The sequence below is a fragment of the Anser brachyrhynchus genome, assembly GCF_964034855.1.
Source record: "Anser brachyrhynchus genome assembly, chromosome: 4".
NCBI lineage: Eukaryota > Metazoa > Chordata > Aves > Anseriformes > Anatidae > Anser > Anser brachyrhynchus.
This window is the reverse complement of record NC_137698.1, coordinates 24879638-24899225: the sequence shown is the minus strand read 5'-3', so window position 1 is coordinate 24899225 and position 19588 is coordinate 24879638. Positions and strand designations below refer to the sequence as shown.

Below are 19588 nucleotides of genomic sequence, written 5' to 3'. Positions count from 1 at the left end.
TAGATCATATAAGGATATTACTATGGTCATGAGAAAAACACAGGGTTTCAGACACTTGTCTCAATACAGCAACAGAAAGGTAAAAATTCTTAGCAGGTACTTGACAGTGTTTTTTATTCAAAGAGGTAGTCATGGTATTCTACTTCAAAGGGAATCCAACAATATAAATTAAAAAAATAAAAATAAAAGGTAAGAGGTAGTATTGAATTACAGAAATATACTAATAGCAGGCAAATTGAATAACTTATACTAAACAACAATCAGAATGTATTAGTGATTCAGATGACAAAGGAAATAAGGGGTTTTGGGAAGCTTACCATAGCAATGACTGCTGCTCCAGCTCCAGCAAGTGCCACAATGAACAAGTGGAATGTCATGTTTAGCTGCAGAGGGGGACAAAGAAAGGAACTTTTATGGTGGTAACATTAAATGAAAACTGAACAAAAAGTCTGAGTAACGTAGAGCAAATGACTACCTTCCTGCTACTACAAAAATAATGATTGCTAATACTTTTTCCAAATGATTGACATTACTACATGACATTGTACATGTGCCTGTGTTGTTACAATACTCACATCAAGGAAAAAAAGTCATAAAACATTTTTAAAAATTATTATTTAAAAATAAACAGACCCACTTTAAAAAATATATTATTTTTACAGTACTATGGTTTCTTTAGTGGCAGTGACAGCCTAAGAAGAAACTGTTATTGTTCAGTCACTGTAGCTTTCTAGCCTCATATACTGATTTAATTTCCTCCCAATTTTTCCAGTAAAATTTGTGTATAGTGCTTTAATAGAAACCAATTTACTTAAGTAATCCAAGTTGACCACCTTCCCCATCCCATCTCAAACTAAATAATTACATCTGTTTTTCATTTCAGTGATCTGGTTTACTCAGAAGTCAACATAGTGAGTGCTGACTGAACAGCCAGGGTTGCATTTTCTTAGATGCTTTTGGTATAAAAGAAGGCTTATTGTGTAACTTCATGCTAGGAATATTTATTCAGAGTAAGACCCAGTGAAACATTTAGTGAAGCACCTTCTGACTTCAGAGGGATCGAGATTTTAGTTTCTCCTTTTGTTTTATATAGGCATAATTTTGTCTGTCCTATCTTCATCCTGACCATATAAAAACAAAACCAAAAACCTCTGCTGCAATGAAATGGGAGGCCTTTGCCTAAAGGATAAACTACAAAGAAAAATGTACAAGGAGTTATTATCCTAACACACTGCAAAATTTGGTCAAATCCATTTGAAAACATTATTCTCTTGTCACAACAGTAATCAAGATCTTCAAATAGAGATTCCATATATAGACCTCTTCATTGTGCAGCAAGTGCATTAGCTTTCAAAAACATCACGGTAAATATATTCATGACTTAATGGAATTCTTAAAAAAAAAATACAAATGTATTTAGAAAACTAACGGCTGGAGAAACAACACTGAATAGATCCGGTACATGGTAAAAGAGCAGGAGAAGTACTTGATGACTGTATTTTCCACTGGGCTTATTTTTATCATTCTAGCAAGAACTGGAATATAAAAAGTGAGAAGAAGACATACGTATCAGTTATTTGCTATACAGGTCTGACAAAAGCATCATCACATTTACCCACCTCATTAGAGTCACACATCTTGATAAAACTTTCTGATGTGGTGCAAACCTTCTTTTCCTCTCCAATTGTGACAATACCTGGAGTAGAATAGATATTCACAGTATTTAGTGTTCCTAGTACATGGCTTTCTTGGCTTTGAAGTAGGCTGCTAAGAAATACAAATTCCTGGCTCCTACACAGAAATTTATTTAACAACAAAATAAAATTTTCCTAATTTCAATCATCAGAAAATTAACACATCATCTATTTAGTAAAAGCCTATTAGGAAACATGTAGACAATAATTTCTTGGCCAATTTAAAAAACAACAACAACAAAAAAGTCTTTATTCCTTTATTCTATATTTTAATCAGCACAATAATCAAAACACCAAAAAATAATTTGCAGCCAGTGTAAACACTTACCATGCCAATATATTCATAAATATTCTCTACCCTCATGTTGGGAAGTGTGCTGTATATTGTATTCAGATGTGTTGATCTGGTACAAAGCTTCATTCAAAAGTTATAAAAAAAACAGCACTACCCAAACACATACTTTATTTTAATAATAGTTTCTATCAGATAGAATAAACAGAATTTATACTGCTTACTTCAGCTAATGTCCATGTACAAAATCAAAGCATGAAAAAAATTGCTGTAACTGGTTAATAATGAAATATGGTATTTTTCTTTCTTGTTAGGAATGAGCAGATTTTACACTGAATTTATAGGAAACAGATATATTCACAGAACATACATTTTACATGTTTGTACCATATGCTCATTTTAAATAAAATTAATTAAAAAAATAGCAAAACAAAAGCTCAGAGAGAAGTACAAATACTTTTGATGAGATCTGTACAGACAGTTGCTTTTTCAAGTCACCTGTCATATGGAGGCAGGAGGGGGCAGAAAGTATAAATAAATAAAAAAAAAATCCCTCAAGAAAACATCAATAAAACAATAATTTTGAACTATTTTCTTTCAGGGTAAGTGAAATATTCGGCATTAACCAAACCCCTTCATTCTTAAGTAATACAGCAGTTTTATATCTTGAGAGCAATTAAAAACATACCACACATTTATATTAGGTGAAGGAAACAAATGAAGGAGACTCACAGGAGTGTCCAACAAGAATAAGATTCAACAAAGCTTTGTGGGCTGAGAAACCATCAAGACCAGAGTATCTAGACTTAAGTCAGTCTTGTGGCGGAACAGAACTGAGTTATCATCACCACCCCAAGAATTCTCAGACTTTTTAGGATTCCAAACCCCCTTTTGTCCAAATTCCCCATCCTCCACAAACACACAAATGTCTATATTGCAATTTTTTTTAAACTCCATAGCTCATCCTGTAGCCCCACTTTCTTCCTCCAGTAGCCTCATAGAGAGTTACTATATGTATTCTTCATCTTCATCAGGCCTGGAAATGCAGTGACTGATACACTGCTTTGACTTGTGGGTAAAATGGTAGAAGCAGGCATTTTGGAAACACTGAAGCAGATCATTTCAGATACTTGGAAATAAAGCAACGTGACATTTTCTATTGTGAAATCTTGCACATACCATACTGGCGAAGATCCAAGCAGAGATTAGCTCCATCCACTAAAGTGGCATTTCGGCAAATGGTCCACAGATTGAAGTACATGTAAACAGGCAGAGAAGTGAAAGCCGTAACGCCGAGCCAGGCCAACATAAAGATGTATGTCAGCATAATAAACTATAGAAAAAGAGGGAAAAACAAAACTAGTGGTAAGTCAGAATTTAACTGACACAATTAAAAAAAAAAAACACAAAGAAGAAAAAAAAGCATTTCTGATTGTCTTCATCTTTTTCTTTGTTTACATTATGGTTTGGGTCTGATAATCAAATCATGATTTGATCAAAGTGAATGACAGAGCACTAACATGATGTTTCTGAAGAACAAAGCAGTGATACTTCCAGAAATGCAAGCTTACTCCACATTCCTGTCACTCTTGGGTCTATGATTGATACAAACCACCACACCTAAAGTACTGACAGAACTGCATGCTTTCTGAAGCATAACTCTACATCTCTCCCATCATTACTTCTTTAAGACAAGAGACTACTGTGATTGGTTTTACTGCAATCTTTCATGATACAAAATAATGAAATAATGAAATACTATACACTATGCTTGTTTTTGCTATTAAAATCTGAGTCTTAACAAAAATGAGTCATTATCCATGGCTATCACAGAATCTCACTAGCACTGAATCAGTGAGACCATCTATTTGTCACTTTGTTACTATATTTATACTTATTTCAGATAGAAAGAAATACAAGGGAATTAATCACAGTGAACAAATAAGGGTGCTTACTGCTGTTAGTAAGGAATACATTAAATTATATGCTTTGTAATACGTATTCTCCAAAGGCTACACATTTTCTTTTTTTAGCCATGAGTCTCCAGAGTATAGCAATCTGCGTGTATAGCAATCTGCATGTAGGAAGCATTGAACTCTCCTTGCCTTCTGGTCTGGTAGTTGCTGGCACACCCTGCCTCTGTAAATAAGTAAGCATGCTACCTTACTACTCCGCTGCTAACCTGAGACAACTACCAGACACATTCATCAGTAACAAATTACCTTCTCATTTTATACTGTGGAAAGCATATGAAGATGCTACATGGTTAAACGTGGAAGATAAGTCAACTTCTAAATGTTGAATCCAAATAGCACCAAGATTTGATGGCTTCAGAAATGCTGATGAATCTAAACAGACTGCTGAAATAAAAAAAATTTCAGCACACTGACTTTTTTGTAACTGCTTGCCACAGAAAAACATTGAATCTGAGAATAGGAAATAAGGTCTATTTTTGAAAGCAGAATAAGCCAGTCCACAATCTGCTTAAAATTAAACCTTAAAGAGTAAATAAAGGGAAAATGGAAAACACTTTGTATTTCTGTCTAAGGCAAGATCCCTCACATTAGGTGAGAAAGGAACAAGCCTAATATAAATGTGTTTTTTAGTTATTGAAACCAAATAATTTCAGATGTGAAGTATTGTAAACAGTAGTGAAAATCATTAGAAGCATAGCTTGTCCATCTGGACCTGTTCAGGCAAAACAATGCAAAGCAACAAAAGGTTTGAATTTTAGGTGAGGAAGTTTTATTACTTTGATGATATGGGATGGGCATTGTCAAGCATTATTAAAAAGACCTTAATTTGATTTACCTTAACTCACTTCCAAAGAATATTAACTAAAATCCATTTTAATTCTGAGGAAGTGTATTTACATAGGGATTTAATGTAGTTTAATTAATCCAGTTTCAAATTCGATTCAGGTTAATTTTCCTGATTGTCCCTAGAGACTTTCAGCAGTACTTTGAAAATCTAGAGAATTTACAGCACTAAAAATAACTATCAGAAGGATGCAAGAAAGTAAATGATATAGGTGAATAAAGAAGAGAAGCATTTTTTCTTCTCTCCGTGTTAGAGTGTTAAAGCTGATGAGCCAACATCTGGTTCAACCCTAGGCACTCATTTACAAATAATTACTTGGAAAATTACTTGGAAATGTTGATTCACTTAAGGGCTATGAATTCTCAACCGAAATGTTATGTCTGATCTTACTTTTTTATTATCAATCTAAAGAGTTGCATATAGCTTTTCTAAAGTAGAAGCAACAGATAAGAAAGAATGTTCTCCATGTGTTCTCAGAACAAACTATAAATTCTGTTTATTATTTTATGTTCTCAGTTTACAGTTTTCCAGCAGTATTTTAAAGGTAAAGACAGCTTTGTTAGTTTATATGCTATGAGTTTGTCAAAAGCAGCTAAATCTGAGGCCTTATTTTTGAGCCTTTTTCTGAAATTTCTGAATAACATTTAAGAAATTTAGTACAGTACTCAGTGTAGAACTTGTATGACGATTTAACAGGCAGAAATAAATCCTTTATATTAGTTATATTACTGAATTGATATTACTGTTTATAAGACTAGGATCCACACAGGTTCAGGAATCTGTGCAGTCTGTGATTACCACCAAAAGGAATAAAAAGATCAAGCTTAATATGAAGGTAACAATTCCAGTTTAATATTTGTGGTTGTCTCTGTCTCTCCGTATTCTAGAACAGGAAGCTTGCTTAAAAATCTGTACTGACATAATGCAAAGCATTGGTATAACAAAGGGGAAAAAACAGGGCTCGTGATCCTAAAAATAATTAAATAATTAAATAAATAAATAAAATAAAAAATGCCTGGGGCATAGAATAAGAACAGCAGAAATCTGTCAGATGATCACTGTTGGGAGTCACAGGAGCTGCCTGCTTAGAATTGCATGCTTGTTTATTTTCCTTTAAAAATATGAATCTTTGGTTTAGTGGCTCAGAAAAAGGGGATCAAATGTTGGTTTCATTTTAAAAAATATTTTACAAAAATAAGAACTTCATTTACTTCATTTTTCCCTCCTTTAGCCACTTTTTACTAATGAGCTGGTGGCCAATTATGTGCTCAAATCCATGTCATAATAAAATAGAGAAATTTCCTTCTTTTCACTTGCACAAGTTGTTATTTTCTAGCAACAGTAGAAGTTAGCTTATAAATTCTCATTATAGTTGAATGAAATTGTGAATATTTTTGTTTAAAAATCACAGGTGAAGGACAAAAACATACATATTTTTTATTAATTTCCTTTTTAATCTACTCTCTTTGCTCCAGAAGGCATATGAGAAATGCTTAAGGAGCCTGTTCACTCCAGGAATTAAATTCAGAACTCAGTCTCTGAGATTCAAAGGGATCATTCTCCTTTGAAGTAGCATTCTACCATGTGGCAAACCAAAGACTCATGAAATAGCAGTACGGTATCTTTAAGAGGTACCACAGTTTGTTCTTTACTACTCTGTGTATTTTATTTGTAGTGAAAATGACTTTCTCTGGTCAGCTCAGTTTTCACTGTAAGAAGCCAAACACACAAAATAAAGTGGAAACAATAGAGAAATTCATTTTACAAACAAGAATAACTGAAGTAGATAATCATGCTAGTGAAACAAATCTTTACCCTTTGAAGCAGTTAAATTCTTGTATCACCTCCATGGCTGGTAAAACCCTCCCACCAGGTTTTACAAGCTTTCCATTGCTAATAACAGCTGCCATGAATTATCAAAGCAAGCAAGTCGTCAACCCTTTTGGAAATATTTTATTATAAAATCTCCACAGATGAGTGTCAGTAAGTGGAAATTTCATAGTACATTCTGAAATGGTATGTATACAGCACAACAACTTTCATGGCAGTCACAGCTAGGTAGAATCCTGTTTCCACTGAAAACATTAACAAAACCCTGTCTGTTTTAATAACCTGATTTCAGGTACTCCTTTCTTTTTAAAATCTATGGATACTGGTCCCATGAAAAGCATATTGATTGACTTTCTAATACCGTTCTTATTTTACTTTTGTTAAAAATATTTTAATACCCCCTAAAAAAACATTTTATGACTGCTTCAGTCACTATGGAGACAGAGATTACAAAATGTTTAAAAATGCTGTTACTACAAAGAGATGGATTGAAATGCAAAGTAAACTTGAGTTGTTATTCTAGTCATTTTACTGTATGAAGACATTGCTGCTCACTACAAAATAAATAAATCAATCTATATATACAGAAATACAGCAACAAATTCAGAAGTGCCTGAAAAATAGCTCAACTCTAAAAACCTGTTACTATGTAATTTTATCTGTTGCAAACCACTCAGTACTAATGTCTATACTTGCTCTTAATTTAGTCATACACTTATTTTATATGAACTCCCTGACATGAGCTCTAAACCCAAAGAGTTACAAAAAGATGGATGCCTTGCTGTGTTTATATCTCATTTAGATTTATTATCTACTGTGATACACCCATAAAATGTTCTTGTTTATTTTCAGCTTGATGATCTAAGATTTTCCTTCCAAACCTCTTCACAGGCTTAGAAATTCTCTTCTGCTGTTTGCAGATGGCAAATCATAAGCATGAACAGGAAGATCTTTTCAATTTCTTTCTAAATTGCTCTGTCTCTCTAATCTCACACTTGCATTCAATCATCCATAGATTTGATTTCAATGCTAATAAAAACCTAATTATACAGATATCTTTAAACTCACTTATATATCTATGTTTAAGATGTTACAGATCATTGTTTGTCATCCTAGCTATCCTCCCTTAGCATTCAAATGCTTTCTTCTTACACCAGGTAAGAAATCTAAATATGTTTAAGGACTGTTAAAGAGCTTACAACCAAATGGACTCCCCTAGTATTCTCCATTCTGTGCTAACTAGCATTTCCTACATTCATGCCTCATGCCTCATTCCTGAATAGAAGTAAAAGATGAAACATGAATATTGCCACTTATCTTATTTTACATATAATGCTGCTGGAATAAAGAGACCGATGTTTTGATAGTACTGCTAAATGTGCTATGAATCACAGAAAATACACACATGCAAAGTATTTTCTGCTTGTTCTAGAATATCACACTCACTACTCCTAACACTCACTTGTTGGTCTTTTATTATTGCCTCTACAAAACATGTTCATCCTCTCTATCTCTGACATGTCATATTCCTAGGCAAAGCTCCAAGATTCTTGTTGAAACATAGTTACATTTCATTCTATGTAATTACTGTTGCATAGTTGATTCTTCTTGGCTGGCATTCAAGTCAACTGTTTCAAGAGGGGAAAAAGAAAAAAAAAAAGCCAGTAATATTGCAATATTAGTCCAAATTTCTTTTAACAGTGGGGCAGACTGTAACAGCCAAAATAACTTCTCAGGTTTGCTTAATTGCAGTTCATTTGCATAGTAAATAGTTGCCAATGTGACATTCTCTAGATTGTTAAAATCTGTTACCAGAAAATAATCAAATCCTTGAAATTTAAACTTTTTAAGCATGCATTTAATGGGACTGGTTTTTAAACACTTATATTTCATAAATATTTTAAATGGAAGAAAAACTGATCATGATAAAATTAAAGTCAATTATCACCATTACTTTCCTCTTTTCAGCTGCATGCATTTTTTTCTATAATACCTTTAAATTCCTTCCCTTAAAGGTTAAAATATTCCAAACATGATGTCTGATGCTTTGAAATGAGTTAGTAGCCTATAAAAAAATGTTTAAATTTCTGATGTACTGTGAATTGATTTACTGGTAGAAGTGGGGGAGAAAAATTCCACAGCTGCATCACAAATACAAAAAGAAGATTTTCTAACAATTTCTTTCATGTTATTGAAATTTTGCTTTGTAAATAAATCTACTACGTAACCATGAGAATGCACTCCATTTGAAAAAGATGGATCTGCAATGATGGATGACTAGGTTTTCCCTGAAGATTTTATAATTTACCTCTGTGATACTTTCTTGTAAACAATATATTTGATTTTATTATTTCTGAAATTTCTTTATTATGTTGATGGTTTTGTAGCATTATGCTGCTTAAAATTTTTAGCATTAGGTATTCTGTGTGTCATTTTTTGTAGTCTGATAGGTTTCTGAAGTCCTACATAGAGCATTGGACCTTATCTGCTGTTTAACAGCAGCAGAATTTCCTGTCTAGTTTTGCAGTCTTCCAGATACGATTTTTTTTCTAACACAGTGATGATTTCAAAACACTTCTTTCTCATAGTTAGTTTGACATTTGGAATTACTTTTTCTCAAAATGTGTATGCTTACATTTTCACATTCTCAAAGTTTTCCTCTTCTTTTTCTTCTTTTTAGTGATGTTTGCAGTAGATCAGCTTGAGACTGGAGAAGCCTATGAGAGAATCAAGTGCTATGGACCTTCCCTTTTCTTGTTTGCTGGCTTCCCAAGCAGTGAAAGTCAGTGACTGAGCTTTTAATCAGCCAGAAGATTCTAAAAGTGTGACCATTCACCCTTCTGAGAAGTATTACCTTCCTGAGACTGCAGGATCTTTGTATTGCTGCTCAAGCTACTGAGATTTTCTTCATAACCGCAGTATGATGGAACTTATTATCTGATGTTTAGAAATTGTTAAAGCTCTTCAGCTGAAAGAAGTATGTTGTTAAAAATGCTTTGTGTTGCTGACTAAGCCTAACCAGCTTAACCTGAATGCTAATCATTACACATGACTAAAAGGATACAAGCCACTGCTTGGGTGGGAATAAATTTAGTCCATGAAATACTACAGGTTACCCCCTTCTTCCTGGGCAAGCAGGCCCAGAAAACATTTCTCAGTTATTACCAAGAAAATACACCTATAAATGTATGAGACATCAATAGCAAGATGCAATTCATATGAAGAACAAAAAGCTGAATATGGTTTTGGCAGATTTTGGTGATAGTGGAGAGAGAGTTCTCTGTGGGAGAACTGAGAAACAAACAGGCTATAAAACACAGAGAGTGGATAAAGAATGCACCTTTGACCATTGAAGTGTGAATTTATGATAATGCCACTGACATTCACATGTTTAAAGAACTATAAAAAGAGTAAGATGTCCACATGGAGTGAAAAAGACAAAGGCAGCCAGGTGAGAACAAGGTTCAGGGATGATCATCTGATGAAGTATTCAAGTTAAAACTGAGAAGGATAATCTAAACCTGGGGGAAATAAAACTAACAGCTTGACTAGTTTTTGATGTCTCATAATAGAAAGACAAAGCCTGTGCAGAAAGGTTAACAGGTACCACAGTCAAGCACACTTTGGCAACATATGACAGCACTTTTTCAGGAAACAGTTCAGGAAACAGTTCCATCAACAAAAATTGCTTATTGTCTGGGCTTACATGCCAAGGAAAAATGCTGTCCTCAAAGTGAAAGATGTACTTAGAGCACAATTTAATGCTAAAACAATTTTGTCCAGTTTATCACTGACAATAAAAATCCTGTCAGCGAGCAACAAGCACAAGAGAATCAGACGAGCTGCTAGCAAGACATGTTATGATGCCTCAGACACTCCTCTATTGAAGGAAGCAATGAAGTCTACAAACAATAAATGATCTCTGTATAAAACACACAGTAAGTTATGTGAAAAAAGGAATGATCAGACAAAATTATGATTTTGTGTGATATCCCTGAGCGTGAAAAGCTGGAAATGTAAAAATAAAGAAAAAATAATCATAAAAAAAAAAGTCAGATTACAGAAATAAGACAGACTGAAGCCATCTATAAATATAAAACAATTTTTGGAGCTCATTGCAGAAGATTTCTACAAAGTATGTCAGACAGAAAGAAAAAGAAAAAACTTACATTCACCATTCTTTTTAAGAAACCATATCTGTATTAACAAAGAAGTTGGAAAAGTAATGGCATAAAAATGAGAGAGACACTTAATAACCACTCAGACATGTCCTGAATTATTGTTAGGGCTTTTCCTTCCTATTTCAAGAATAAGCACAGAAGATTACATGGAAGCCAGTCTTCTAAAGAAATTCCAACACTGGTCTAGTATACAGAACTAACAAGGCTTCCAGAAGACATAAAACCATCAATACATTTTATTTTTACTAATTCTAGAAGTGTTTAGATAGCAAGTATTATTTACCTAAACTTAAATTAGAGGGGTAAAGTGGGATATATCCTACCTAAATTTAGACAGTAGACTGAAGTGCTTAATTTAAAAGAACTAACTTATAAGACTTAAAGGCTATTATCTTTGCTGGAAAAAAAAAAAAAGAAAAAAAAAAAAAGAAAAAAAAAAAAAAAGATAGTCATTTGCAAAACAAACCTCAGCTTATCTGGGAAAATTTCTGTAACCTTCTCTCCTTTGAGCCCCTAAAGGGGGCCTACAGGAGAGCTGGACAGGGACTCTTAATCAGGGAGTACAGTGGTAGGACAAGGGGGTCTTTTAGCTTTAAACTAAAACAGGATAGATTTAGATAAGACATTAGGAAAAAAAATTATTTGCTGTAAGGGTGGTGAGGCACTGGTACAGGTTGCACAGAGAAGTTGTAGATGCCCCATTCTGGAAGGTTCCCTGGCCTTCAAGGCCATGTTGTATGGGGCTTTCAGCAACTTGGTCTAGTGGAAGGTGTCTCTGCTCATGGCAGGGGGGTCTTTAAGGTCCCTTCCAACCCAAATCATTCTATGATTCTATAACTACTGAAGAAGCATAGACCCTTATCTTTGCAACCTCAGTGGCATTCCAAGCGAGGGGGGATACATCTGTGTCATAACATATTCCCTCTGAAAATGACTTTTCTGCTAACTTCTGGATCATTTGTGACAATAATTTGTGACTTTGGTTTTGAACTATGCAATTTGAAAGGTCAGATCAACATATGAAGCTCACCTTACCCATTTCTTGTCAGTGGCTGAGCTATTTAAAGCATTCACTATCTAGCATCTATGTGGATAGGAGTTTTTTGTTTTTTTTTTTTGTTAAATGCTTTCCATAATGAAGCTTGGATTACGGGAGTTCAGACCCATAAATATATCTGCTTTATTGGAGAGAGATTTTCTGTTGTTCATAAATGAAGGAGCATTCTGTATGAAGCATTCTGCATCAGATACAGTAGTATTCAATCAGAAAGAAGATGCATCTGTCTGACAAGTCGGTATTTTGCCACGAGAATACCCAGATATGGTATCTGATTTTGAGAAATGAGCTTCATTTCTAGCATTCAGAAATGATGCAACTGCTCTGGGTGGGAAAGCCAGCTGAGCCTGCACTGAAATGCGTTCCTTCTGTTACAGAGTCAAATGTCAATATGGTGCAGTTTCACTGCCTCTAGAATAACTTGTCTGGTTAGGACAAGATGAAATGACACATTCACATCCCTCAGAGTTGTTTTTTCAAAACATTTGTGAATCTCTCACGGTTTTCCTTGCAGAGCAAAATCTGTAAAGGTTTCAGAAATTTCAAATTTTAGTTTAAACATTCGAAAAACATGGACAAAAAAAGCACACAGACATTCAGGTAGCCAATATGATTTTAAATAGCAGAAAAATCCCTTTCACACATTTAAATACAAGGTTCCTAAACACTATACAGAAGATAATACTAGTGAGTGCAACTCACAAGATTAAACATCTTTATGTAGAGACTTAACGTACATCTTTTAAAAGCTAAGATACCAAAAAAAAAAAGAAGAAATACAACTGCCAGGATGAAATCTTAACCCAACATTTTTGACGAGATAAAAAGAAGTGCTTTCCCATTTCAAAACATTACATTTTCATAACATAAATTCTGACAATTGTGGGAGGGCACGATAAGAAACTACTATTTTATGTATTGTTTATTGTCGTTATAGCATGCTATCCAGTGTACCTTAACACCCAGAGCTAGCTGGCTACATTTAACCATTTATTTTTCATCAGAACATATGATGTGCTGATACTCATGGCCCTTGCAGAAATATCCAGCTCCAACAGCTACCAAGTGTCCAGGCCTCTCACCTGAGATGCAGAATACTCAAACAACAACAACAACAACAAAAAATTATGTAATGACTTACCTGATATTCTACAGGCCCACCTGGAGATCTTAAAATAATCCCAGGCCCAAATAGTCAGCCATTTCACTTTGAGAAACCTTTGTTTAAGTTCAAATTAGAATTTTTTGAATGAAGTTTTCCAGGGTCATAAGTGAATGGCATCTTCAAGCCAGAGACAATATAGGAAGAAATAATAGGCTGTTTCTCACTTAAAAACAAAATGTAACTTGATGACAGGACTCAACTTGTCCCAAAGAGGAATGGGCAAGATTTCTAAACTAACAGGGAAAATATTAGTAAGAAAAATATTTCTTGCCTACTACAGGTGAAGGCATTATAAACTTTTGGTTGTGGCCCAACAAGCTTATATTGCTGAGAGAATACATTTTCCTAATCAGATGTTAGAATTAATTTATTCCTAAGTAACTATAGCTACTTTCTGACTAACCAGTATAGAGAGCACTTCTAATACTCTATTATCCATTGCTATGATTCTTCATAGCAATGTGATGCTACCACTGAAGTATCAGAAAATATTAAAGAAATAAAAATGAATAACATCACAATGCAGTACAAACATATAAATCATGTTGAAATTCTCATAAGTACAAAAGTTGTCTTATCCACTTACCCAGGCACTGACACATCTGCCACAAGTGGTGATTTTGAAATCCCCATAGAGATCCTTGATGGCACCAGTTGTAAAGAATCCCTCCACCATCAGCAAAATGCCATATACAAAGAATGCAGCTGCTACACCATATATCACATACTTGAAGATGTCAATCCTGTATAGAAACAGCAAAAGTTATTTATCTGCATAACTATTTAAAGCTGACTCTGAAATTTCAGGGTGAAATAATCAGATTCTAAGCAGCAAAGTTTCTACTCTGGAGTCAGCGTAAGTGCTGATTTGCTATAATAACAGCTGAAGCTGAGGGCAGGAGTGAGCTTTGGAATAAAATATCATTGATAGAAAAAGCACTGGGACATTTAATTTAAAAAGTAAAAAAATGATTTGTGTAGGTTAGAGACCTATTTGTCAGAATAATTTGAAAGTCATTTTATTTTTCATCTAGATAAAGTGGCAAAGCTAAAACAAAAGAAAAAGGAAACAAGTACCTGGCGCATCCCCTGAGTCACACAGTGCACCTAGCACTGAGGTTGACTTCATTATAGACAAGGTATTTTGTCACAGTCTTCAATAAATCTTACTATGTGTACAGGTAGTTCTCAAGTTGCAATGCCAATCACTGCTGTCTTCTCCTCATTATTCTTTTTCTGCTTATTACCCAATAGACAAAGTGTCTGACACATAATAATGAAGTCTTTAAAAGAGATCCCTAACTTCAAACCAGAAACATATGTTTCTCAAAAACAGTAAGGTCAGATCATCTGACATTCTTGTATAATGAGGCTTTAAAAACATTATTTCACAGACCCAAAGGTCAAGAAATGGAAGGATGGCTCAGAGTATACCATGCAGAGCCCAGAAGGTTGAAGATATTAAAAAGAAAATTAATTGGGCTGTGCTGTGATTGTCCTGCCTAGCACTGTCCAGAAGCTCACGACTCCTACAAGGAGATGCTGCCTACTAAATGTTCTCTCATGACAAAGATTTGTGAAGAGATACTTGAAAGGACCTCTGCTCTAAGTGTATTGTCTAAGCTTGGAAAAACTCTGTGACCTTTGCCATGGATCACCAGTTTTCAGTATTTGATGCTTGGATTTCTCTAAAAAACTAGCCACAGTAATTTGGTTTATTCACATGATATGGCAGGAGTTGTGTAACTCTTGGTAATGTGCAGGCTTAAGGTGTTAGTAATTCCAGTCATATGGTCCAGGTCAAGATAAAACAGCTTATTTAAAAGTATGATGCAAAAAAAGCCAGAGACCCATTAGGATCTGCAAGATGAATTTTGACATGCTTCAAACAACTACCCAAACTGAAAGTTTCTCAAGACATAAAGATCAGTATCTTTGTTGTTATGAAAGGAATTATTTAATAAATTATTTAATATCAGTTCTTTAGAATCACACTTTTAATTGTCACCCAAAAGACACAGAGTCACAGAGTGGTTGAGGTTGACAGGTACCTCAGGATCTATCTAGTCCAAACTTTCTTGGACATATTTTTCCTCATATCAGATGGAATTTCCTCTGTTTCAGTTTGTATCCTTTGTCTGTTATCTTGTTGCTGAGCATCCCTGAAAAAATCTGGCCCCATACTCTTGACACCCTCCCATAGCATATTGGTATACATTGATAAGAACCATTCTCAGTCTTCTCTTCTCCAGGCTAAACAGACCCAGCTCTCTCAACCTTTCTTCATAAGAGAGATGCTCCAGTCCCCCCGCTCATCTTTGTAGTCCTCTGCTGGACCTTCTCTAGTCTCTATATCTCTCTTGTACTGGAGAGCCCAAAATTGGATGCAGTACTCCAGATGTGGCCTCACTGGGGCTGAGGAGAGGGGCAGGATCACCTCTCTCAACTTGCTGACAACACTCTTCCTAAAGCACCCTGGGATACCAATGGCCATGGCCACAAGGGCACAATGCTGGCTCATAGTTAACCCACTGTCCACCAGAACTCCCAGGTCATTCTCCACAGAGCTGCTTTCCAGAGCAGCTTTCAGCCCCCAACCTGTAGTGGTTCATGGGGTTATTCCTCCCTAGGTGCTGGACCCTGGACCTTTGTTGAACTTGAGGCTGTTCTCTGACCAACTCTCCAGCCTGTCCAGGTCCCTCTGAATGGCAGCACAGCCCTCTGGGGTATCAGCCACTCCTCTCAGTTTCGTATCATCAGTAAACTTGCTGATAGTGCACTCTGACTCTTCATCCAGGTAATTGATGAATAGATGGAACAAGACTGGACCAAGTACTGACCGCTGGGGGACACCACTAGCTACAGGCCTTCCAACTAGATTAGAATAGGTCACAACCCTCTGAGCTCTACCATCCAGCCAGTTCTCAATCTTCCTCACTGTCCACTCATCTAACCCATACTTCCTGAGCTTACATATGAGAATGTTGTGGGATACAGCAGTGAAAGCCTTGCTGAAGTCAAGGTAGAAAACATCCACTGCTCTCCCCTCATCTACCCAGCCAGTCATTCCATCATAGAGGCTATCCGGTTGGTTAAACATGATCTTCCCTTGATGAATCCATGCTGACTAGTCCTTCCTTTCCTCCACATGCTTAGAGGTGACATCCAGGATGAGCCGTTCCATCACCCTTCCAGGGATGGCTGACTGGGTCCTCTTCCTTGCCCTTTTTGAAGACTGGAGTGGCACTGTTTTTTGTTGTTGTTGTTGTTTTTACAGTTCTCAGGCACCTCTCTTGTACTCCACGACCTTTCAAAGATGATGAAGAGTGGTCTAGCAATAATATCGGCCAGCTCCCTCAGCACTCATGGGTACATCCCATCAGTGACCATGGATTTGTGCATGTCAGGTTTGCCTAAATAACCTCTAATCCAGTCCTCCTCAACTAAGGCAAAGTCTTCCTTTCTCCAGACTTGTCTGGGATTCCTGAGGGCTGACCTTAGCAGCAAAGAGGGCGTTCAGTATCTTTGCCTTCTCTATATCCTCCATCACTAGTGCAAGCCTCCCCCCTCCCCAATATTCAGCAGTGGGCTCACATTTTCCCTAGTATTCCTTTTACTACTGTATTGAGAGAGATAACTCTCAACACACAATTTACAGTAACAAGGCTGGACAGCACATTAACATATCTTTGAATTTGAATGGTTTTCAAGAGATTCAAAGTCAGATTCAAGTTTACAGTTGATATTTCAGATGTACAAGTGTGACAACAGTTTCACTGAATGCATCTTAAGCTTGCTTTATTCTCATAAAAACTCAGTTAAACTTATGACCTAGCTGGTGAGGGGTGGGATGGAATGTATAATAAATGAATGCTGTTAGCATCTGTTATAGCATTTTTCACAGGGCAATAACAGAAGGGTTCTGGGAATGAGAAAGAATATGTTTTTTTCCTTTATTTCCCAATAACAAAGTCCTCACAGCTTCTTTCCACATCACTCTTCATTTTATAGACAAGTGAAAACCAGGGTAAGTTGATATTTGTATGGAATAGATACAGAAATTATTCAAGATGATGGAATAAATTTAGCACTGTTGACAGTATTAGATGATGCAAATATGATAGTAATTCAGCTGGTGTAACACTGTTTTAACAGGGAAATTATGTTTTGAGCCTATCTTCCCCCTTTACTGACAAAAGTTAAGTTACCGTAGGAAACAGCAACTTTGTGACTATGCCATAGGATCTCTTCCAACTCCTACATTATACTCCTTATAAAGCGTGACCTCCATCAGAGGCTGAAGTATGGGAGTTATGCCACCAACAGCTCCTCACAGACCTCAGTGTGCTCAGTGCTGTAGAAATTACAAGCCAGCATTGCCTTAACAGGATTAAGGCTTTGGAGAAGTCCAGAGACTATTTCACAGTCCTTGCAACAGCTCTTTAAACCATCTGTGCTGAGCCTCCCACTGAGCTGCTCATAACAAAAAGGGTACCAAAAGATCTCTGCTTTTTCCTCAGCCTTATTTGCAGCTAAACGAATAACTTTCATTTAAGCCTTCTACAAGGAAAATATAAATAGCTACACACTAACCAAATATAGAAATCAATTTCTTCCTGATATACTCTCTACAGAGACAAGTAGGAAAATCTCCACTGATCAGGCTACATGAGATGAAGCAGCCAGACTTACTGCAAGGAGAAAGGATCTCATAAGATGCAAAGAGAAAGAAATAAACAACAGAAGTGAAATATTCACTCCACTACCTTTTAAGAAGTCAGATAGAATTGCATTGCAATATAACTATTAAGAATGCTATATTTAAAGAAAATTTATTAAAACAGTAACAAGTTAATCACATATTCGTTTTGAAGACAGTGTTGGTATTAAAGTATTCTGCAGCATCTATATTAATGCTGCACATAAGTTCACATCAACTTTGATCTTCCAATGAAATTATAATAGTTACTAAAATATAGACCCTGTAAAATGGAGACTGCCATTCTTTAAATATAAAATGTAATTCTTTGTGAATGAACTCAGGAAGATTAATTGCCATCAGTGTTTTAGTACAGTCTCAAACGCTGCAGACGCAGCACCAGAGCAACCAGGGGGGTAAAGGGCAGAATGAACAATGAACAGAAGCCAGTGGGTGAGATGGACAAGGGCAAAGCAGAAGGACAAGCACAGCTCACAATTGCGCAGGCTGGAGTGGAAGGAAAGAGGTAGATAACAAGCAAAGAAAGCAAAGACAAAATTATAGAGGTAAATTCTATGCTTCAGATGGTATTGGAAAGATGTACATGAGGTGAATACTAAGGATACTCTGAGAAGAACAATAAGAAATCTTGCATGCTTATTCACGAAATGCAGGACTCCTGTGGTTATTACATAATGATATATTTACAGCCATGAAACATTTCTATAAAACAGTGAATTAAGATTGCAAAGATAATTCTGATTTTCACAAATTCAAGTTGATTGTGCTGTTGCTGGGTAGAATAAGCTGAACGATTATCTAAACATTAATAGTGAAAAGCATAGTGTAAGTATTGAAAGCTTTTTTTTTCTTTTTTTTCCTTTTTTTTTCTTTTTTTTAAAGAATAAGCTAAAATGCACTTTGCATATTGTCTTAATCACGAGGAGAATCTATGGGTTCCAGGCCTGATTAACACCACTGCTTTCAATTTGCGACTTAAGTCATTCTTTCAGTTTTTAACAATTTGCCTACTGCTGGGTCATTAATTATTCCATATTAAGCAGACTTCCTAATTTATTAATCTGAATCTGGATTCCAACCAACAAGATGAATATTAAAATAGTTGTAGAGAAAACGCTTACTTCCCCCAACTGAAGTCACTGATGGCAGCCGTAAGTGCTAATATCTTAATGAACAGGTTGTCGCTGAGTACATAGTAGACTATCCCAGCAGAGACAAGTCAGAGGTGAGTGAAAACATTCTCAGAGAGATGAATGTGACAGATTTCTTACTGAGTATTTTTGTGGTGCTTTGACAAATACAAGATTGAAAAAGATATCAGCAAGCAATAAGATTAATTGATGAATGATCTTGTCTATGAGTAGAAGAAACTTTTGTGAAGAGTGCTAAAAAAATATTTTGTTGTTGAGACTCCTTCAACCAAATGAACACATAAGTAATTATTCCATCTTGTTATAAGTGCATTTCAATATTCAAAACTAGCTCCTGTTAACTATGTCTAGAAGTAATGTTTTGAGCTTGAGAAACTTGTTGCTTCACTGGAGTAAATCAGCACTGCTTCACTATAATAAATGTGTTTACTACCCCAACATATAAACCAAGAAAAACAGTTAACATTGACTTTTAATATATTCCAAAAGGAATTACATTTGTAAGAACCCTGAAGCCTTTATACTATTCAGCCTGGTATACTATTCATGGTACATTTTCCACTCTCAGTTCTAAAGATCGGCACTTAACTACTACACACCACTATATACTTTTGTATCAAAATAATTTAATATTGTTTTGGAACAATCAACATATTATCTAGGGATACTTTTCTCTAA

At 35.5% G+C, this 19588-nt stretch overlaps 1 protein-coding gene across 8 annotated transcripts in view; it reads right to left on the bottom strand.

Annotated features, from left to right (window-relative positions):
* GPM6A (glycoprotein M6A) overlaps window positions 1-19588 on the bottom strand; it is a 176660-nt gene that overhangs the window by 8728 nt on the left and 148344 nt on the right. For all 8 annotated transcript variants that reach the window (XM_080590506.1, XM_080590507.1, XM_080590508.1 and 5 more), the window contains 4 exons: window positions 13626-13782; window positions 3166-3319; window positions 1620-1696; window positions 318-383 (listed from right to left, as the gene is read on the bottom strand). In XM_080590506.1, the coding sequence (XP_080446632.1) occupies window positions 318-383; window positions 1620-1696; window positions 3166-3319; window positions 13626-13782 (454 nt within the window). The remainder of the gene's footprint in view (window positions 1-317; window positions 384-1619; window positions 1697-3165; window positions 3320-13625; window positions 13783-19588) is intronic.